This window comes from Bubalus kerabau, chromosome 1 (assembly GCF_029407905.1).
Source record: "Bubalus kerabau isolate K-KA32 ecotype Philippines breed swamp buffalo chromosome 1, PCC_UOA_SB_1v2, whole genome shotgun sequence".
NCBI lineage: Eukaryota > Metazoa > Chordata > Mammalia > Artiodactyla > Bovidae > Bubalus > Bubalus kerabau.
The window spans coordinates 54679847-54702379 of NC_073624.1; the positions used below are offsets into that span (position 1 = coordinate 54679847).

Here is a 22533-nt window from a genome sequence, read left to right on the forward strand (position 1 = left end):
AGAAGGATTGGTGTTCATTCTTTTATGTTTAATAGTGAAGCCATCCAGTTCTGGACTTTTCATTGTTGGAAGGTTTTTGATTCCTGATTCAGTCTTCTTCCTAGTAAGAGGTCTGTTCAGATTTACCAATTCTTCATGATTCAGTCTTGGTAGGTTGTGGGTTTCTAGGAATTTGTCCATTTCATCTAGATTATTCAAGTTGTTGGCATACAGTAGTTTACAGTCCTCTTTTACAATCTTTTTTTTTAATCTGTAGAATTGGTGGTAATGTCACCACTTAAATTTCTGATTTTAGTAATTTGAGTCTTCTTGTTTTCTTATCAAACTTAGTGGTTTTTCAATTTTGTTGAATTTTTTTTTTTGAAAAACCAATTCTTAGTTTTATTGATTTTTCTCTGTTTTTTTTCTATATTCTCTATTTTATTTATTTCTGCTCCGATCTTTACCATTTCTTTTTGTGCTGCTAGCTTTCAGTTTAGTTTGTTCTTTTTCTAGTTCTTTTAGGTTTAAAGTTAAGTTGTTGTTTTGAGATCTTTCTTTTTCAATCTAAATGGCTGGAGGTGTTAATTTTCATTTTAGTCTTGCTTTTTTTGTATCCCATAAACTTGGGTATGTTGTGTTTGCATTTTAACTTGTCCCAAGGTATGTTTCTAATTTTCCATGTGATTTCTTCTTTGACCCATTGGTTGTTGAAGAGTGTATCTTTTAATTTCCACATATTTCTGAATTTTTCAGTTTCTCCTTTTGCTATTGATGTCTAGTTTCATTCTTAGTGATAAGAAAATATACTTCATATGATTTCAGTCTTCTAAAATTAATCAAGACTTGTTTTGTGGCCTAAAATACAGCTGCTGCTGGAGAATGCTCCATGTGCATTTGAGAAAAATATTGTATTCTACTTTTGTTGGGTGGAGTGTTCTAGTTGATCTGTGGTGTTGTTCAGGTCCTGTATTTCTTGTTCTTCTGTCTCCTGTTTTTATCCATTATAGAAAGTGGGCTATTGATGTTTCCTATTATTATTGTAAAGCTGTCTCTTGTTCCCTTCAGTTCTGTTAATGTTTGCGTCATATGTTTTGGACCTCTGATGTTTGGTTCATATGTGCTTTTAATTGTTATATATTTTTGGTGAATTGATCCTTTTATCATGATGTAATGTCATTCTTTGTGTCTTGTAACTGTTTTTGACCCAAAGTCTGTTTTGCCTGATACTAGAATAGCCACTTTTGTTTTGGTTACTATTTGTGTGGAATGTCTTTTTTAGTCTTTTCACTTTCAACTCTGTGTGTTCTTAGATCTAAAATAAATTGTCTTGTAGACAGCATATATTTGGATCCATCCTGGAGTGATCAGACCACAATTGATTAATGTGTCAGAGATTATGTGGGCAATGAATATTACCCTTCAAAGGAATCTCTTGAGAATGTAGATGCTTCCAATGTTGCTGCAGTTTCTCAAAATAAATTTAGATGCCCACTTTGGGATATATTTGAGAGCCAGTTTGAGGCACTGGAGAAAATTCATTTCATTATCATTAATTCATTGTCATGTACTTTAGTCTTAGGAGTGTTCCAGTTGACTTTTTACCTATTGTCAGAAATAAGATCCATCTTGAAAAGTTTGCCACCACTGGGAATATTTAGAAAACTGTGCTGTATGTAGGGTTTCATATATTTTAGGAGAAAGAGAATTATTGAAAGATTTAAAGAAATTCAACCATGGAAGAAGATAGGCATCCTTAGGACTTGTAGAGCAGGGATTCTAGCTTTAGGGGAGTAACCAGAGTGAATTTTCAAAATAGTAAACTATATACCACTTCTGTCCTTAAAAGCGCTCTCCTTAGATGTATCCCTTTCTCCCTTAGGGTAAACGCCTGGCTTCCTGCAGTTGCTGTGCTCAAGCTCTGTCTCCCCAGCCTCTCCTCCCTCTCTGAAGGCACCTCCTGCCTCTGCCTTCTCTCCTTCTCTGCCCTAGGTTCCTTGCTTTGCTCTTTCTTAGCACACCCTGCTCCCAGCATGTTCCTGCCCCAGGGTCTTTGCACTTGACCTTTTTCCAGCCAGAATTTTTCTCTTCCCATACATTTACATACTTTTACTGTCCTTCCCTTCAGATCTCTGCTTGAATCTCCCTTTGTTAGCCTGGCCTTCTTACTCTCTATAAAATGGTAACTCTTTATTTTGCTTGATTTTTGTCCATTGTGTTTCTTACCACCTGCCATTGTGTATTTGCTTGCTTATTTTTTTTTGGTCCGTATTTCTCATGAGAGCAGAGGTTTGTTATTTTTGTTCACTATTTTATTCTCAGTTTCTAGCACAGGGCCTGGCAAACAGTAGTATTTAATAAATGTTTGTCAAATGAGAAAATGAACAGCCATTCAGTATGGTGATTGTATATCTTAAATTTGCCAGGGCATAACTTATATGAAAGAGATGGGAATACCAGACCACCTGACCTGCCTCTTGAGAAACCTATGTGCAGGTCAGGAAGCAACAGTTAGAACTGGACATGGAATAACAGACTGGTTCCAAATAGGAAAAGGAGTACATTAAGGCTGTATATTGTCACCCTGCTTATTTAACTTATATGCAGAGTACATCATGAGAAATGCTGGGCTGGAAGAAGCACAAGCTGGAATCAAGATTGCCGGGAGAAATATCAATAACCTCAGATATGCAGATGACACCACCCTTATGGCAGAAAGTGAAGAGGAACTAAAGAGCCTCTTGATGAAAGTGAAAGAGAAGAGTGAAAAAGTTGGCTTAAAGCTCAACATTCAGAAAACTAAGATCATGGCATCTGGTCCCATCACTTCATGAGAAATAGATGGGGAAACAGTGGCTGACTTTATTTCTGGGGGCTCCAAAATCACTGCAGATGGTGACTGCAGCCATGAAATTAAAAGATGCTTACTTCTTGGAAGGAAAGTTATGACACACCTAGACAGCATATTAAAAAGCAGAGATATTACTTTGCCAGCAAAGGTCTGTCTAGTCAAGGCTATGGTTTTTCCAGTGGTCATGTATGGATGTGAGAGTTGGACTGTGAAGAAGGCTGAGCGCCGAAGAATTGATGCTTTTGAGCTATGGTGTTGGAGAAGACTCTTGAGAGTCCCTTGGACTGCAAGGAGATCCAACCAGTCCATTCTGAAGGAGATCAGTCCTGGGTGTTCTTTGGAAGGACTGATGCTAAAGCTGAAACTCCAGTACTTTGGCCACCTCATGCGAAGAGTTGACTCATTGGAAAAGACTCTGATACTGGGAGGGATTGGGGTAGGGGGAGAAGGGGACGACAGAGGATGAGATGGCTGGATGGCATCACCGACTCGATGGACAGGAGTTTGGGTGAACTCTGGGAGTTGGTGATGGACAGGGAGGCCTGGCGTGCTGCAATTCATGAGGTTGCAAAGAGTTGGACACGACTGAGCTACTGAACTGAACTTATTGATATATTGATATTCTGGCTTATTGTCATATCACAGGAGTACAATATTTGGAATGAAGATGCGATCATGTATGTTGGTTGGTCCTGAATGATCATTCTAAGTCTGAAATTTTTCATAACCCAGGAGGCTTGGCATGCCATGGGTGTTCCCCAGCCTTCTGTGGGTGGATTGAATAAAAACCTTCAGAAGCATTTCAATTTACCCTCCTTCTGCCCCTGACCTAATTGTTGTTTTAGAGACTGTGGTTAACGATTCAAGATCCTGTGTTTCTGTGGGGGCTGTGACTCAACAATTATTTCTGAAACAGAAACTTTCTTTGGAGGCGGGTGGGGAATGGCCAAAGCCTGGGGCAAAATTGGCTTTAATTAAGTGTAATTCATTGAGTTCAGCTTGGTTAATGACCAACCATTACAATTAAAATTAATTCAGTGAATGCCTGTTGTGTCTGGGAAAGGTAATGAAATGGTTTCAATTCTGTTGTGATGAATGTTGACTTTTTGTGATCTTTGCAATCAGGACTTGACCCTGAAGCATGGCTGGCGAACGGGTGCGATTATCCCCGAATTAAGATCCGAGCTCAAAATCATGAACACGGAGCAGTACATTCAGACTGTGGCCTGGCTACAGACCCTTACCGGGTTATTGGAGCAGATGCAGGTTTGGAATTTTTTTTCTCTTCTACTTTTTCTTTCTTTCTTTCTTTTTTTAAAGAATTATTTATTTGTTTTTGGCTCTGCTCCATCTTCATTGCTACGTGCGGAATTTCTCTAGTTGTGGCAAGTGGGGGCTACTCTGGTTGTCATGCACAGGCTTCTCACTGTGGTGGCTTTTCTTGTTGTGGAGCACAGGCTCTAGAATGCACAGGCTCAGTATAATTGTGGCACATGGGCCTAGTTCCTCCTCAGCATGTGGGATTTTCCTGGACCAGGGATTGAACCTGTGTCCCCTGCAGTGGCAGGTGGATTCTTAACCACTGGGCCACCAGGGAAATCCTCCCCTACTTTTTCGTTAAGCCTGAGGTTAGTCCACTGTTCAGAGTTATTTCAGATATTTTTCTGTTCAATTGTGGTCCTAAAGTATGAGGCAGAAGCTATCCTGCAGAATAACCACTGGGGTGATTTTGCCCCTGAAAGAATCTTGCCATTTTCCCTAAAGAGAATTTTTAATATGACTGTCAAAGGCATTTGGAGAAAGTGTTTTGTGGGGCCCATGTGGGGAATTCCAGAGTTCTTACTTCTCCACCTAAGCCCCACTGGGAGATATTCTGTGGGTAGTGGGATTCGAGAACCTCTGCCTAGTGTTTGGGTCCAGTCCTGCTGCTGCCTTTAGCCTGCTGTGGGGCTTCTCCTTTCTGGGCCTCAGTTCCCCCATCTGTGAAAGGGAATGAACACTTCAAGCTGGACACTACAGTTTGCTGGAAAGAGTCTCAGAGCAAGAATCGAGGTCTCTGCGTGCAGCTTCCATCTGACTTTGAATCAGTTTGCTGACTCACTGGAGTTCAGTGGTGTTTTTTTTTTTTTTTTTCTTTCTGTGAGTTACATAGCCAGTTTTAGGCAGATAGTGAGGAAAGTCATTTTGGTAATTTCCTGGCCCATGGACAATGCCCTCTGTTGAGGCTGTGGACCCCCCCTCCCCGCCCCCCCGCCGCCACCCCCGCCAAGTCTCATGAGACACCTTGCTTTCTCACCTGGTTCAGCTGGCCTGGCCCTCAGCATCTCAGCGTGAGTACTGACTCTTAGGATAAGGGGTGTGGATGCCTGCTGTCTTGGCTAACACACCTGCAGCCTCTGGCCATGGCCTGGTGCCCACAGCCTGCCAGCGTGCTTTGGAAACGGGCAGGGAACCGCCTTGCCTGGCCCAGCTGGCAGCGAGCTCAGGCAGGGATGCAGGGAGCGCCAGGCCCTCACTCCAGGGCGCACACCTTCCAGGGCATGGGGCCCCGCACGTCCCCCAGGCCTTGCTTCCAGCTCGTCTTGGCTGTGTTGCTCTTTGGCTCGCCTCTGACGAGGACTGGTTCTGTTTCCCTTCCTGTGCTTGTCTGTGAGGTGATAGTCTAAAAATAAAAGGCATGGATTCTGGGTTAATGCAGCTTCAAGTCTGTGCATGCTATGCTATGCTAAGTCACTTCAGTCGTGTCCGACTCTATGCGACCCCATAGATGGCAGCCCACTAGGCTCCCCCGTCCCTGGGATTCTCCAGGCAAGAACACTGGAGTGGGCTGCCATTTCCTTCTCCAATGCATGAAAGTGAAAAGTGAAAGTGAAGTCGCTCAGTCGTGTCCAACTCTTAGCGACCCCATGGATTGCAGCCTAACAGGCTCCTCCATCCATGGGATTTTCCAAGCAAGAGTACTGGAGTGGGGTGCCATTGCCTTCTCCGCAAGTCTGTGCATAGGTCACACATAATAATAGTTACTCTCTAGATGCCAGGCATTGTGCTGAGCGCTTGCTCTGCAACATTACTCCTCACTTGTCCCAGCTGTCCTGTGTACAATTTTCCACTTTAGAATGAGGAAACTGGGTGTCTGAGAGGTTAGGTAACATGTCCAAGGTCATAAAACAACAGAGCAAGGACTTGAACCTGGGCTGTGTGGTACCTGAGTCCCTGCTTTGGGGCACTGCACGGAAGTGCTGTTTTACTGGGCGGTTTAGAGCTTTCGTGTATAGCCAGAGCCCTCCCCTTAGGTGCGGTCTCTGTGATGCGGGCAGCTGGTCAGATAGACAGATGCAGCCTGCAGGTAGATGGTTTAGCTTTGGTTTCCTTTTCCAGCTTTTTGTCTGGGTGGATTCTCTAGGACATAGAGGAAGGTGATTGATGATTAAAATATTAGCCAAATGAGCAGCATTTCTCACTGTGCTTCCTGTTCCCTTTCTCCTCTCCCCCGATCCCTGTGTTCACCTGGAAAACTATACATTATTCCAGTGATTCTGTGTCAGATGTTTCTATAGCTCCTCTTCTTCTGGTAATGGGCACATAGCACATTATCTGGACACTATTTTCTGAGAAGAGAAATTGGTCCTTGAACTTGGGTGTGATTTTTTTTTTCCTTTTTCATTTTGGAAGCCAAAAGTGTTACCTGGAGCTGGGTCTGATGAATTAACTGGAAGTATTTAGTTTTTGGATTTAAGGAAGTAGCTATAAAGAAGAATTTTTGCTCATTAGCCTTGAAGTGCCCTCCTGAGTGGTGCTGTTCATGGTGGTCATGCTGGTGGATGATGTGGTGGTATCAAGTCTTTTGGGTAACCATGTTAGAGCCATATTTAGCCCGGGTTGGACAGACTTCTGCAACAAGCCAGCTAGCCATTGTGTGAGGTCGTGCAGGTCGTACGGTCTCAGCTCCATGCTGGTAGCGTGAAAGCAGCCTTGGACAATATGTGAGCAACCAGTTGTAGCTGTATCCCTGACATTTTATTGGTGGATGCTGAAATTTTAATTTCATATCATTTTTACGCATCATGAAGTTATTTTTCTTTTGAATTTTTTTCAACAACTTCAAAAAGAAAATCCATTCTTGAGCTCTTTGGGATGATAGAAAGGTGGGCAGTGGGCTGGATTTGGTCTCCATTGGTACAGGTTATCAGACTTCTGGCTAGATGGCAATAATTCTGCCCATGCAGGAGTGGGCTAGCCTGTACAGTATATTTTCATAGATTGTAGCCATAAATGGCTGAGTGAGCTAATGAACGAGAGGGGCTGAAGGTGGCTGAGGTGTCTGTAGGATCAGCTTCTGGTGTGGGCTTCTGGTTAGTCTTTTCCCCTGCCAGGTCCCCATCCTTGAGTGCATGGTATCACTTAAAGGTTAATTATAGCTAAGTAAACCCAGTGTTTGAAGTATTTTAAAGTACGTATCAGACTCCTAAGATTGCTGTCTTACAAAGTTTGGCCTTGTAGGAGGATCCAAGCTGGAGAAAGGGGTGGCTCAAGGAGAAACTGCTTTTTCTTCTAATGCGAGAGCCTTCAGCATGTTTAAATGCTGATGGGTAGACTCCAGGGGAGGAGTTTGATCACATGGGAGAGATGATAAACGATGAAGAAAGGGCAGGTGGGAGGGAGCCCTGGGTGGGCGTGGGTGGGCCTTGGATGGGAGGGTGTGAGGGGAGGCTGGGCTGCGGTGCACACACCCAGAGCTCAGGTGCCCCCTGCTCGAGGGGGTGCTCCCTGGCTCAGCTCTCTGGGGCCTTCCTCCTTCGCTTGTCCCTTCAGCAGTCTTGGGCTTTGCTGGAGATGATCCCGAATCCCTGGCCCTGCCCTGTTCGGGAAAAGCTGGGCTGGAGAAGGTGCCGTAGACTTGGAGACCTGAACTGGCTCTTCATGTCTGTGTAGCCTGCCCTCGGGTAGGGGCCCCTGCTGAGGGGAGAGTGGAGAGGCACAGTCAGGTGGCCTATGGCCGCTAGTTTCCAAAAGGAGAAAGCACTAGGTGCACTTTGGTTATCTTGCTTCTGGTCGCTAGTCAGAGGATCCTCCTCCTGCAAGCGCAGGGAGAAGCTGCTCCTTCACACTGGACACAGGGGCCCTGATCGTGGGCCGAGAGGTGGGCAGAGGCGGGAGGAAGACTGGTGTCCCGTTCTGCGCAGTGTCACACTGTTTTGTCCTGGTCTGCTTACCTGGGTGCCCCCTGCCAGGGTCCCCATCTCGTTCTCTTATATCTTCAGTATCTAGCACAGCGCTTGCCACACAGAGGTGCTGAATATGTACCTGTGTGTATATATGTATACATATATGTATACATGTATATCTATATGTATGCATGTGTATCTGTACAGGTATGTTTGTGTGCATATTTGTGTGTATATGTGTATTTATGTTTATATATATATATAAACAAATTCTCTGTGGCACCCTACAGAGTTTTGATCTAGTCTTACATTTTGTCATGCCTCAATTCTATGGTGAGTGATTTGTTGGCTTAAAATATGAGAGCTCATTGAAACCAAACTCACAGGACCTGCCTCGACACCCCCAGAAGGGACCAGTCTTCTGGTGCTCCAGTAACACACATCCAGTGGTCATTCAGAGGTGGCTGCTTCCTGCTGGTGTAGACAACAGTGGCAGGCAGGAGATCGAGATTACAGGGTTTTGTTTTGAGTGGCAGTAGCCCGTAGCGGGTGACTTGGTCAAGCTCTTGATCTGGGCATACGTGATAAACAGAAGGGCCTTGGCTCCCATGTCAAAGCAGATGGTTTGCTCATTTGGCATTTTCCTCCGGGTCCTGAGGCTGCCCCAACCCTGCCTGGCCCCTGCAGTCACGTGCACCACTGGCTCTGGTTCGTGTGTTCGGTTTAACCCTAGGAGGCTTGGAGAGAGACTTGTGAGATTCCATGTTAGGGTGCGTACAGCTGTCATTTCCTTTTTGCCTTTTGCTCACATTTCAGTCCACCTGGAGAATTCTCCACTTTCCATCTGGTTGAGGTGTTCTGCCTTCTTGCCTTTTACAAAAACAGTTTTTTTCTCTTAAACACTTTAAAAGGTATTAATAAAATAATATTGAGGAAAAAGATTAAGCCAGTTATAACTCTGTTACTCTTGAACAAATTAAAGAAAAAGTTTCATGTTAATTTCCAAATGCACATGTTTTTACATGCTTGAAATTTGTGGATGCACTGTTACATCTGCTGTTTCCACTCACTGCCGTTTTTATGTGTGTGTGTGTATAGTACGTATATTTATGATGTATATAAATGGGTCTATTAGGTAGTGTGTATTAGGTGTATATTTATATGTGTAACACACATGTGTAATGGATACATTACACGAATATAATATACACATACATTTTATGTGGATATACATGTATTCCAGTTCTAGTTCAGTCGCTCAGTTGTGTCCGACTCTTTGTGACCCCATGAATGGCAGCACTCCGGGCCTCCCTGTCCATCACCAACTCCCGGAGTTCACTCAGACTCATGGCCATCGAATCGGTGATGCCATCCAGCCATCTCATCCTCTGTTGTCCCCTTCTCCTCCTGCCCCCAATCCCTCCCAGCATCAGAGTCTTTTCCAATGAGTCAACTCTTCACATGAGGTGGCCAAAGTATTGGAGTTTCAGCTTCAGCATCAGTCCTTCCAATGAACACCCAGGACTGATCTCCTTTAGCATGGACTGGTTGGATCTCCTTGTAGTCCAGGGGACTCTCAAGAGTCTTCTCCAACACCACAGTTCAAAAGCATCAATTCTTCAGCGCTCAGCCTTCTTCACAGTCCAACTCTCACATCCATACATGACCACTGGAAAAACCATAGCCTTGACTAGATGGACCTTTGTTGGCAAAGTAATGTCTCTGCTTTTTAATATGCTAACTAGGTTGGTCATAACTTTCCTTCCAAGGAGTAAGCGTCTTTTAATTTCATGGCTGCAGTCACCATCTGCAGTGATTTTGGAGCCCCCAGAAATAAAGTCTGACACTGTTTCCCCATCTATTTCCCATGAAATGATGGGACTAGATGCCATAATCTTAGTTTTCTGAATGTTGAGCTTTAAGCCAAATTTTTCACTCTCCTCTTTCACTTTCATCAAGAGGCTTTTTAGTTCCTCTTCACTTTCTGCCATAAGGGTGGTGTCATCTGCATATCTGAGGTTATTGATATTTCTCCCGGCAATCTTGATTCCAGCTTGTGCTTCTTCCAGCCCAGCCTTTCTTATGATGTACTCTGCATATAAGTTAAATAATCAGGGTGACAATATACAGCCTTGATGTACTCCTTTCCCAATTTGGAACCAGCCTGTTCCATGTCTAGTTCTAACTGTTATTTCTTGACCTGCATATAGATTTCTCAAGAGGCAGGTCAGGTGGTCTGGTATTCCCTTCTTTTTCAGAATTTTCCACAGTTTATTGTGATCCACACAGTCAAAGGCTAGTTTATCGAGCCCGTCTTTGCATGAAATGTTCCCTTGGTATCTCTAATTTTCTTGAAGAGATCTCTAGTCCTTCTCATTCTGTTGTTTTCCTCTATTTCTTTGCATTGATCGCTGAGGAAGGCTTTCTTATCTCTCCTTGCTATTCTTTGTAACTCTGGATTCAGATGCTTATATCTTTCCTTTTCTCCTTTGCTTTTCACTTCCCTTCTTTTCACAGCTATTTGTAAGGCCTCCCCAAACAGCCATTTTGCTTTTTTGCGTTTCTTTTTCTTGGGGATGGTCTTGATCCCTGTCTCCTATACAATGTCACGAACCTCTGTCCATAGTTCATCAGGCACTCTATCAGATCTAGTCCCTTAAATTTATTTCTCACTTTCACTGTATAATTGTAAGGGATTTAAGTCATACCTGAATGGTCTAGTGGTTTTCCCTACTTTCTTCAATTTAAGTCTGAATTTGACAATAAGGTGTTCATGATCTGAGTCACAGTCAGCTCCTGGTCTTGTTTTTGCTGACTGTATAGAGCTTCTCCATCTTTGGCTGCAAAGAATATAATCAATCTGATTTTGGTGTTGACCATCTGGTGACGTCCATGTGTAGAATCTTCTCTTGTGTTGTTGGAAGAGGGTGTTTGCTATGACCAGCGTGTTCTTTTGGAAAAACTCTATTAGCCTTTGCCCTACATAATAATATATGTTTTATGCTCATACAAAGCCTTTAATAATACTTTAATATCTCTAGTTTAACAGGGACCTTGCATCCCTGTTTGCGTCATTGTATTATGTCTACGTTTGGTGAAGAAGGGCAGCAGCTGGGAAGTCTGAAAATGTATTATTTCATGCAAGTCCCTATCTCTTAGATCTGAATAAAATTCCTCCCAGAACTACCCGCTAGAAAATTCTCACTACCTAAGGAGTTTATTCGTATCCAGAACCTTCTCAGTAATTGGCTTGTGTCCTGCAGGTTCACAGAGATGCGGAGTCACAGCTGATTTTGCAGGAGTGGAAGAAGGAGAGGAAGGATATGAGGTAAGAGTGGCCTGTTGTGAACGGAGTGAATCCTTCACTGTGGCCCCGTGCACTCAGCCCACACACTTTCCCCAAGGCCAGCCAGAGGTGGGACTCGAAACAGCCTTACTTAGCTGCCGGGGGGTGACTGTGACCCCCAGGATCCAGAACGAGCCAGCTGCCATTAGTAATGAGTGACATTTCCTCGAGGCAGTGGTGAGCTCCCTCCCACCTTCTGCCCACCCCTGAGTTTGTTGTCTGTCCGTCCCTCCCCGCATCCATCCCTCCTTCTGTCCCACTTAACTTCCCTCTTTGGGCAGCCAGCAGCCAGCGTGGCCGGTGGGACAGTGTTGGAGGTGGCTGTGAACCGCGGTGAATCCTTGGGGCTCCTACAGTGCCGCTGCTATGTGTAACACTGCTGTGTTAGGTATGAGCAGTCACTCAGATCATGCTGCTGATTGATGAAGAAAGCCCGTCTGCTGTCAGATGGGTGTTTGTCTTAAAGGAATAGTTATTCTTGAGTTGTTTTTTCTTTTTATTAAACTATAGCTGATTTACAATGTTGTGTTAGTTTCAAGGGTACAGCTTCAGATTCTTCTCCATTATAGGAAAGATTGAATATGTTGAATAGTGATATCAAATAGAGTTCCATGTTCTATATAGTAAGTAAATCCTTTTTGTGTATGTATTTTATATAGTGGCATGTGTCTGTTCATCTCACACTCCTAATTTATCCCTTCCCCTCTTCTTTTCCCTTTGGTACCCATAAATTTGTTTTCTCTGTCTGTGAATCTGTTTCTGTTTCATAAATAAGTTTATTTGTATTATTTTTTTAGATTCCACATATAAGTGATATGTGGTATTTGTCTTTCTCTGTCTGACTTCCTTCACTTAGTGTGATAATGTCTAGGTTTGCCCATGTTGCTGCAGATGACATTATTTCATTTTTTTTTTTATGGCTGAGTAGAGTCGGACACGACTGAGCAACTGAACTGAACTGAACTGAATAGTCTAGTATATGTGTGTGTGTATGAAAAGTGAAAGTGAGGGTGTTAGTCGCTCAGTCATGTCCAACTCTTTGCGACCTTTTGGACTGTAGCGTGCCAGGTTCCTCTGTCCTTGGAATTCTCCAGGCAAGAATACTGGAGTGGGTAGCCATTCCCTTCTCCAGGGGATCTTCCTGACCCAGGGATTGAATCTGGATCTCCTGCATTGCAGGGAGATTCTTTACCATCTGAGCCATGGCTTGGCTCAGAGCATCTGGCACTTAATTCAGGCTAGACGGTAAAGATTTTAAAGGAGCAATTACTCTCAAGAGGCCCTGTGGACAGTTGTGCTTCCCTGTAGAAGAGGGTGCTGTGTGTGTGGACAGTGCTGATGTGGCCATTTCTGCTCTGCAGTCCCCCCACGCCTCCTTCCCAGGCAGCACAGCTGTCTCTCAGGTTTGGAGGTGGCACTCACTGCCTGGTTCTGACCTCTGAGCGCTGGGCAGTCTGGTGGGACTGGTGTGCCTGGAAAGCAGGGAGAGTCCATTCCTCTGGGCTGCAGAAGCCACGGCTGTACTGAATTGATCCTCCTCCCTCTCAACGTGTTGGTTATTGGGAGTGTATTGGTTATTATAATGTGATTATTGGTCTGAAATGTTGGGTGAGAGGGTGATGGGCATATGATGCATATATGCTTATAATGCAGGCTTCAAGGAGGTGCTTGAAGCTCTGTATTAGATGCCAGAGGTGTGCTTACATCGCTGTAATATAATGCTTAATCTCTTAGATATAAAGTACTTTCGAGTTTATGATACACTCTTATTTCTCTTACCTTATGGAGTTCTCACTATAACCTCACGAGAAGGGGGCCTTGATCTTGTTCTGTAGATGAGGGAAGTTTGGAGACTCTGAGAATATTCTCCATTTCTGTGGACCTTCAGAAGTGGCTCTTTCACCTTCCATTTTTGTTTGGGAAATGGGGTGTGCATGTTTAGGGGCTCCCACCTTGCCTCTGGAGCCTTCAGCTGTGTTCTCTCCACTGGCCTAAGTGGGGAATGTGGTCAGAACCATTTTGATGGATGAACAGACTGTTTTCCCAATTAGAAGTCAGGGCTGCTCTAGGCTAATTTGAGTCCTATGCATATGAAGTAGGAAGTCAAGACACATCTGGAGTAACAGGCAAATTTGGCCTTGGAGTACAGAATGAAGCAGGGCAAAGGCTAATAGAGTTTTGCCAAGAGAACGCACTGGTCATAGCAAACACCCTCTTCCAACAACACAAGAGAAGACTCTACACATGGATATCACCAGATAGTCAACACCGAAATCAGATTGATTATATTCTTTGCAGCCAAAGATGGAGAAGCTCTATACAGTCAGCAAAAACAAGACTGGGAGCTGACTGTGGCTCAGATCATGAACTCCTTATTGCCAAATTCAGACTTAAATTGAAGAAAGTAGGGAAAACCACTAGACCATTCAGGTATGACCTAAATCAAATCCCTTACGATTATACAGTGGAAGTGAGAAATAGATTTAAGGGACTAGATCTGATAGACAGAGTGCCTGATGAACTATGGATGGAGGTTCATGACACTGTACAGGAGACAGGATCAACACCATCCCCAAGAAAAAGAAATGCAAAAAGGCAAAATGGCTGTCTGAGGAGGCCTTAAAATACCTGTGTAAAGAAAAGAACCTAAAAGCAAAGGAGAAAAGAAAAGATATACCCATTTGAGCATAGTTTCAAAGAATAGCAAGGAGAGATAAGAAAGCCTTCCTCAGTGATCAGTGCAAAGAAATAGAGGAAAACAATAGAATGGGAAAGACTAGAGATCTCTTCAAGAAAACTAGAGATACCAAGGGAACATTTCATGCAAAGATGGGCTCAATAAAGGACAGAAATGGTATAGACCTAACAGAAGCAGAAGATATTAAGAAGAGGTGGCAAGAATACACAGAAGAACTATATAAAAAAGATCTTCACAACCCAGATAATCATGATGGTATGATCACTCACCCAGAACCAGACATCCTGGAATGCAAAAAGTCAAGTGAGCCTTAGAAAGCATCACTACAAACAAAGCTAGTGGAGGTGATGGAATTCCAGTTGAGCTATTTCAAATCCTGAAAGATTATGCTGTGAAAGTGCTGTACTCAATATGCCAGCAAATTTGGAAAACTCAGCAGTGGCCACAGGACTGAAAAAGGTCAGTTTTCATTCCAATCCCAAAGAAAGGCAATGCCAAAGAATGCTCAAACTACCACACAATTGCACTCATCTCACATGCTAGTAAAGTAATGCTCAAAATTCTCCAAGCCAGACTTCAGCAATACGTGAACTGTGAACTTCCTGATGTTCAAGCTGGTTTTAGAAAAGACAGAGGAACCAGAGATCAAATTGCCACCATCTGTTGGATCATTGAAAAAGCACGTGAGTTCCAGAAAAACATCTATTTCTGCTTTATTGACTTGGCCAAAACCTTTGACTGTGTGGATCACCACAAACTGTGGAAAATTCTGAAAGAGAAGGGAATACCAGACCACCTGACCAATCTGTGGCGGATTCATTTTGATATTTGGCAAAACTAATACAATTATGTAAAGTTTAAAAATAAAATAAAATTAAAAAAAAAAATCTATGCAGGTCAGGAAACAATAGTTAGAACTGGACATGAAACAACAGACAGGTTCCAAAAATGAAAAGGAGTACGTCAAGGCTGTATATTGTCACCCTGCTTATTTAACTTATATGCAGAGTACATCATGAGAAATGCTGGGCTGGATGAAGCACAAGCTGGAATCAAGATTGTCAGGAGAAATATCAATAACCTCAGATATGTGGATGATACCACCATTATGGCAGAAAGCAAAGAACTAAAGAGCCTCTTGATGAAAGTGAAAGAGAGTGGAAAAAGTTTGGTTAAAGCCTAATATTCAGAAAACTAAGATCATGGCATCCAGTCCCATCACTTAATGGAAAATAGATGGGGAAACAGTGGCATACTTTATTTTTGGGGGCTCCAAAATCACTGCAGCCATGAAATTAAAAGATGCTTACTCCTTGGAAGAAAAGTTATGACCAACCTAGACTAGACAGCATATTAAAAAGCAGAGACATTACTTTGCCAACAAAAGTCTGTCTGGTCAAAGCTATGGTTTTTCTAGTAGTCGTGTATAGATGTGAGAGTTAGACTATAAAGAAAGCTGGATTCATTTTGATATTTGGCAAAACTAATACAGTTATGTAAAGTTTAAAAATAAAATAAAATTAAAAAAAAAAAAAAAAAAAAAAGAAAGCTGAGCACCAAAGATTGATGCTTTTGAACTGTGGTGTTGGAAAAGACTCTTGAGAGTCCCTTGGACTGCAAGGAAATCCACCCAGTCCATCCTAAAGGAAATCAGTCCTGAATATTCATTGATAGGACTGATATTAAAGTTGAAACTCCAATACTTTGGCCACCTGATATGAAGAACTGACTCATTTAAAAAGACCCTGATGCTGGGAAAGATTGAAGGTGGGAGGAGAAGGGGACCACCAAGCATAAGGTGGTTGGATGGCATCACCGACTCAATCGATGTGAGTTTGAGTAAACTCCGGGAGTTGGTGATGGACAGGGAGGCCTGGAGCGCTGCAGTCCATGGGGTTGCAAGAGTCAGACACGACTGAACGACTGAACTGAAGCATATGAAACAGTGATTAAAAAATTTTTTTTATTGATGTATAGTTGATGTATAATATTATATTAGTTTGAGGTATACAACATAGTGATTCAAAATTTTTATGGATTTTGTAACTTTTTTTTAACTTTTATATTGGAGAGTAATTAACATTTTGTTAGTTTCAGATGTATAGTAAAGTGATTCATTTATATAGATATATATGTATAACTTTTTTTAATGTATCTTTAAGTAAAATTTTTTTTGGCTGCACTGGGTTTTTGTTGCTATGCGCGGGCTTTCTCTCGGTGCGGTGTGCGGGCTTCTCATTGCAGTGGCTTCTCTTGTTGCAGAGCACAGGCCCTGGGGTGCTCTGGCTTCAGGAGTTGCATTGCGTGGGCTCAGTAGTTGTGGCACATGGGCTTAGTTGCCCAGTGGCATGTGGAATCTTCTCAGACCAGGGATCACAGGCACGTACCCTGCGTCTTCAGGTGGATTCTTAACCACTGGATTGCCGGGAAGGTCCTACATGTATCTCTTCTCTGTGAAACAGTGATTTTGGTGTCATCTGATGTTAGTAACTAAAAGCAGACCCTGGGGGAGTCACACTGTTGCTTTGCTCTTCTCTCGCCTCTTCAGGGAAATGACCAAACGTTTCTTCAATGCCCAGTTTGGGAGCTTGTTCCGCACAGACCAGAACCCCACGTACTTCCTGCGGCGCCTGTCGCGGTTCGCCGACATCTACATGGCGTCCCTGAGCTGCCTGCTGAACTACGACGTCAGCCATACCTTCTACCCCCGGCGGACCCCACTGCAGCACGAGCTGCCCGCCTGGTCTGACCGGCCCCCGGCCGCCCGGCTGCCACTGCTGCAGGAGGCCCAGGCCAAGTAGCTGGCAGCCCCAAAACCCCTGGGCACCAAAAGCCAGGACCGGTGATGGCCCCACGCTGGGCAGACTCTGCGGGGATGTGAGCGTCCCTTTTGGAAATGATACAGATAGTCTTAGTGATACCTGTTTTGTACATTACGGAGGATACCCCGCAGCTCGTAGAGAAGGGAGCTCACAGCTCGCAGAGCCCGCCCTCCTATGCATGTGGGGAGGGGACAGCGGCTGGCCTCCTGTCGACACTCTGTGATCAGCTTCTTGTTTCCCAAGGTACTGTATCCAGCATCAGACTTCCTGGGATGGGGAGTCTTCTTGATGTCTGCTCTGTATTCCAGCAGGTGATGTTTTGAAACTCTTCTTAACCCTTCTGTGGAAAGTGCATGGAAAATGCTGAACACGCACAGACAGTGCCAGACCCGGTGACGTGCATCCCCTGGTGAACTGCTGATGCTTTAGTGGGCGCTTGGATAGTGTACTGTGGTGTCAGCGGCTGAGATGGACCCCAGTCGGCAGCTGGTTCCCAGACATCTGGTACTAGGGCTCTGGCACACTGGTGCCTCCCTTGACAGCAGACTCAGCCTCCCTGGAGGTCTTATGTGAGAAGGAACAGGAGAAGTTGCAAGTCCTTGGCCTTGATTGTCCTCAGTATCCATTTCCTGTGTCTTGCCCCACGCGGGGGAAGGACCATGGTGCCCCAAGTGGTGGGCAGGTTCACTCTTTTCTCTCAGAAAAGGAGGACAAGGAGAGAAAAGCTTCTGGTTTAATGTCCTGCCAGCAGAACAGACTGTAGAATGAGGCTCCTACATGCCAACGTGCGAGAGGAACCAGTGCGTTTGTGGTGGGTATCCCAGGACTTTATAACCCCTGACACTGCCACCACACATGTGTTGCTTGAATCTGCTCATTGGAGGATGAAAAATGAAACAAAGAAAAATGTCCTCATAACTTAGTGCCGTGTGGCGACCCCCCCGCCCCCAGGTGTTTTGCAATCTTGTTAAACTGTGTGTTACCAGAAACCCTCCTCGTTGGAGGGCAGTGATTCATCAGCCGAGGAGAGGGGCTTGAATCCAGCCAGAGCGAGGGAGGTGGCCCTCTCTGCTTAGCTGTCTCCTGCCTTCTCCCTGTAGATCGCTTTCCTGCCGTGTTTATGTGTCTGGGGAATTTCTGTAGTGTCTGTGTTTAAGGTGGGAGCGGATCAAGGACATTGACGTTGAGAGAAACAGAGTTGGAAATAGCCTCACCGAGTGAGTGTTCCCACTTCTGAGGACAAGGCAAGTGGCACCTGTCCTTAAACCTGAAGGATGCAGGGGCGGAGGAAAGGGGCTTGAGGAGAGACTACTCGCTTATTTGGCGTTTTCAATGGATTTGTGTGGAGCTAGCTGTTGAGGAAACATGAGCTTGGCCTGCCACAGGCTACCTGCCCGAGTGCAGAAATTAGGTGACTTCTATGCTATGCTAAGTCACACTATAGAAGTTTTTTAATGTTTAATGCTATGGTTTTTTAACGCTATAGAAGTGTTTTAATGGGACTGTTGTTGTTTAGTCGACTCTTGGCAACCCCATGAACTGTAGCCCACCAGGCTCCTCTGTCCATGGGATTTCCCAACCAGCAATACTGCCATGGGTTGTGATTTCCTTCTCCAGGGGATCTTCCTGACCCAGGGGTCAAACGCACATCTCCTGCATTGGCAGGTGGATTCTTTACTGACTGAGCCACCAGGCATACCTGTGACCTTTTCTTATATTTAACTAAAATAGTGAAGGTGACTCTCTAGACCTAATAGGCCCAGTTGGCCTTCTTTTTCCCTTGATTATAAACACAGGTGTCCATTCCCTTTTCAGGCTGCAGGAGGCATTTTGTTGGCTGTTGGTTAGTGCCTGGGGGTTTTAAGCATCAGAGTGCATTGGAGACTGGCATTTCAGGGGTGCAGGTGGCGCCCAGAACTGCTCAGTGTTGGGGTCCTCAGAGGATATGCTGGTGCTTTGGACTGATAGTTTCTGCTTTGGAGAAGCTGGTGAGGAAGTAGGTATTTTAAAACTCTTTCTAATCAGGTATTCATTGGATATCTCCTACGTGCCAGTGATAGGGTGTTTTGTTTACTCAAGAAAGTTGTTACCCAAAAACAACTCAGTACAGCTGTTCTTACTGCTTTCATGTATGTCTGGGTTAGGAGACCCAAGCCTGGGGTGAGAAAAACATTTTCTAGGTGTGTGAATAAGGAATTTTAATGACTTATCACCAATTAAGTTTGAGCAAGCTCCAGGATATAGTGAAGAATAGGGAAGCCTGGTATGCTGCAGTCCATGGGGTCGCAAAGAGTCAGACATGACTGAGCGACTGAACAACAACTGAAGGCCATGGCACATGGCGGTATTGAAGTCTGTCTGCGGAGGACCCACCGAACATGCGCTGGGGCCAGCGCACAGTCAGGGTCAGGACGGCCGTCTCTGTATGAAGGACCGAGGGCTTCTCTTTGTCTGTGCTTGGTCGTTTTAATTTGTCACTGTCGTGACTCAGCTGGGATTCAGCACCCTGTACAGCATTCTGTTCCTCCTGGTTTAGCCTCTGGCGAGCCCGCTGATGAATGCATTTGGGTGCAAGGGAAGGGAGTCTGTTTTCTACCACTTAAAAGATCAGTTTGGAAAGTGAGCAGAATAAAATTAGCTTGCACATTGAAAAATATTTTCCCTTTTTAGCATCAGTTAGACTGATTTTCTCGAAGAATATGAACAAAAATTCATAGCCCAGGGGCAGCTGTCTGTGCCCCTAAGGCTCACCATAGCTGTAGCCGGTTGTCCTGGAAGGGACCTGCACAATTGTTTTTTCCAGAATCGTTTTTTTAAGTAGATGAAACCTGGCTTTTAATATATTTTAGGAGTTTGGCTTAGAGCTCCCACTTTCCTCCTAATATAGCCTTTAAATTTTTTTTTTTCTTTTAAAAATTCCCTTCAGCTCCACTAATGCCAGCTAACATAAACCACCTGTTACTGATTCAGGCCCATCTATGACTAAATTCCTAGTTGCTTTGAAGGCATTGGTTCTCTTAATTAGTGCCAAGGAGAAATGCAAAGTCCTCTTTCCTGCTAGCTAATTTAGCTTTGGGTGAACTAAATAGCTTCCCCCGCCCCTTTTCCTCCCCAAAGGCCTCTAAAGCGGTAGAGTGGGCTAAACGTTGGAATTGGATCTGCTCTGCCAAATGCTCATCTGTTGCCAAAGACCCACTTGGGGGCCCTGGTCTGGAATGTGCTCTCAGACTCAGTCTGGGCAGAGGCAGGGAGGGTTCCTTGATTGCTCCATTCAACTACCAGGGAGCCTGTGATGTGCTGGCTTAGTACTGATTTCCTTTGTACCAGTTTCCTTTCTTTTCTTCGTTAGCATATGGGAGCTAGGCCCCAAGCCTGGCTTAAGTGAAAAGTGAAGTTGCTCAGTCGTGTCTGACTCTTTGCGACCCCATGGACTGTAGCCCACCAGGCTCCTCTGTCCATGGAATTTTCCAGGCAGGAGTACTAGAGTGTCCGACTCTTTGCGATCCCATGGACTGTAGCCCACCAGGCTCCTCTCTCCATGGAATTTTCCAGGCAAGAGTACTAGAGTGGGTTGCCATTTCCTTCTCCAGGGGATCTTCCCAACCCAGGGATTGAACCTGGGTCCTCCCGCATTGCAGGCAGATGCTTTACCATCTGAGCCACCAGGGAAGCCCCCAAGTTTAGCTTAGCTTACCTTTAATACCCTAGTGGATTGAGGAAGAAAAAGGGAGTGAAGTTTCCCTAATGTAAGGCTCAGCACACTTTCCCTGGCAAGGACCAGACAGGAAAGACTTCCGGTTTTGCAGGCCTTTTGCTGCAGCCCCTCCTCTAGGACTGGGCCTGCCTGCGGTCCAGGGCAGCCTGGCCTCTGAAAACAGGCTGCAGGCTGGATTTGGCCCTCGGGTGGTGGTTTGCCGACCCCCGCATCGACAGATTGTGTGGGTGGCCATGATGAGATGATGATTTTGCTGAAAGTGTGCAGGGTGGTAAGCAACCACAGAACACAGTTGTGTGCGGCCAGTGGAAAGAAGTTCTGTAGGTAAGCTCGCATCTTCCCCTAGGAGCTTCTCTCTGGACATATTCACTTATGTGGCCAGTGGTAACATACTGTGTTTCCGGCACATGGCATGATTCTCAGTTGTGTGACTGAGCGGCCAGGCTCGGCACTCATTGAATATACCTCTCGTTGTGCTCATCTGTGATTGTGCTAGTCGCGTTGTGATGGGCTTGGCTACCCTGAAGGACTTTATCCCCCAGCTGCTGTGGGGGTTGGTTGCCGCTGGCTCACTGCAGCTGTAGGTCCCCTCTGGGAGCCTCCCCCTGTTGAAGAGTCCTGCCTCGGATGAGGGTGTGGTCAGACTCCCTCCCAGGAGCAACTCTGAAGGCCCATCAGCTCCTTCCTGCCCCCCCTTCCTTTTTCCCAGGTGTGCATCCCAAGGACAGTTCCCTGTAAACTTCCCGCGTGAGACTCCCCACCTCATGCCTGCTCTCTGGAACCGACCCACAACACTGCTCTGTACTTTTCTACTCTGCAGCCTTGAACTCTGACTTAGGACACTGTTTTCTAATTATTTAGTAGAAGGACAGATGGTGCCTGTTTAATTTCAGGCACGGTAAATGGAAATTAGGGAGACTTGCTATTTATCCTGAATGTGAATTTGCTATTTATTCTAAATACTGATTTTATGTTACATGATGTTGAACTTACTGCCAAATAAAAGTTTGAATTGTATTGTCCAGTTTACTTCCAGTCATCTGCTTTTGTGTGCTTCAGTTAGTGGCAAAAGTCATATCACATTCTAATGTACCCAAAAAAGAATATCCCTGAGAAAGCGGGCAAAAGGTTGATGGTTCCTTCCTTACCACCCTGGTCTCCCCACCCTCAGGAGAGCACACCTGCCTGTCCTCAGAGCTTGAAGACCATGTAGTGAAGCCACAGAAGGAAAATGGGTGTGAATTTGGCCTTAAGTGGGCAGGAGGTGACCCACCTAGAATTTCTGTCTCTCATAGACAGTTCCCTCCTGGAGAATAAGGAGAAGACAGTGATCCACCTGTTTGTCTGCAAAGTAACGGGAGAATGGAAAATTGGAAGCAGTGTTTTAAGGGAAGAAAATATTGACACTGAATTAGGAGTGCATGTTGTGACATCAGTTCACGGCTGGGTTTGGATATACTTATATTTTGAAGAGCCTTTTTAAACCGTTTGAATGTGTTTAAACTTAATATCCTTGACCTCTATTGTGCCAGGACCTTCATCTCCTTCACTCCTCCCGTGGGTGTCTGCTGTTGTTCCTCTTAATCATGTGCCTTTCTGTCCCGTTGGTGGAGTTGGAGGACCCACTAGGGAATCCGTCCCACGGGCCCCTTGGGGAGCGAGTTCCTGGAGAGCCGGCATTGCCCCACCACGGCACATTGTCCAAGAGGAGGTGGTAAATCATTCCTCTGCTTGAAATGGGCATTTATTCCCTTTCCTGGAGTTGTGAGGAAGCTTCTGAGACTCCAGGGGCTTCTGAACTTTGGACTTGGCTCAGCAAAAACCCTGATGATTTGGAACAAAGTTGTTTGGGCCGTGAGGGTGATGGAGAGGGATCTGAGATCTGCTCATCCCAGCCTTTCCCATCTCCATTTCCCAGAGGCGGCTCCCGAGCCTGGCCAGTGCTACTCCTGGGGTA

General features: G+C 44.9%; 1 protein-coding gene and 1 non-coding gene across 2 annotated transcripts in view; one reads left to right on the plus strand and one right to left on the minus strand.

Moving 5' to 3' along the window:
* Positions 1-21622, plus strand: part of NT5DC3 (5'-nucleotidase domain containing 3) — a 71051-nt gene extending 49429 nt beyond the window's left edge. Inside the window, exons 12-14 of the mRNA XM_055575041.1 lie at positions 3956-4096; positions 11259-11323; positions 16588-21622. Coding sequence (XP_055431016.1) covers positions 3956-4096; positions 11259-11323; positions 16588-16840 — 459 coding nt within the window. The 3' untranslated portion in view covers positions 16841-21622. The remainder of the gene's footprint in view (positions 1-3955; positions 4097-11258; positions 11324-16587) is intronic.
* TRNAC-GCA (transfer RNA cysteine (anticodon GCA)) lies at positions 20458-20530 on the minus strand. The gene has a single exon. It is a non-coding gene; the product is annotated as a tRNA-Cys (tRNA).
* Positions 21623-22533: the final 911 nt, after the last annotated feature.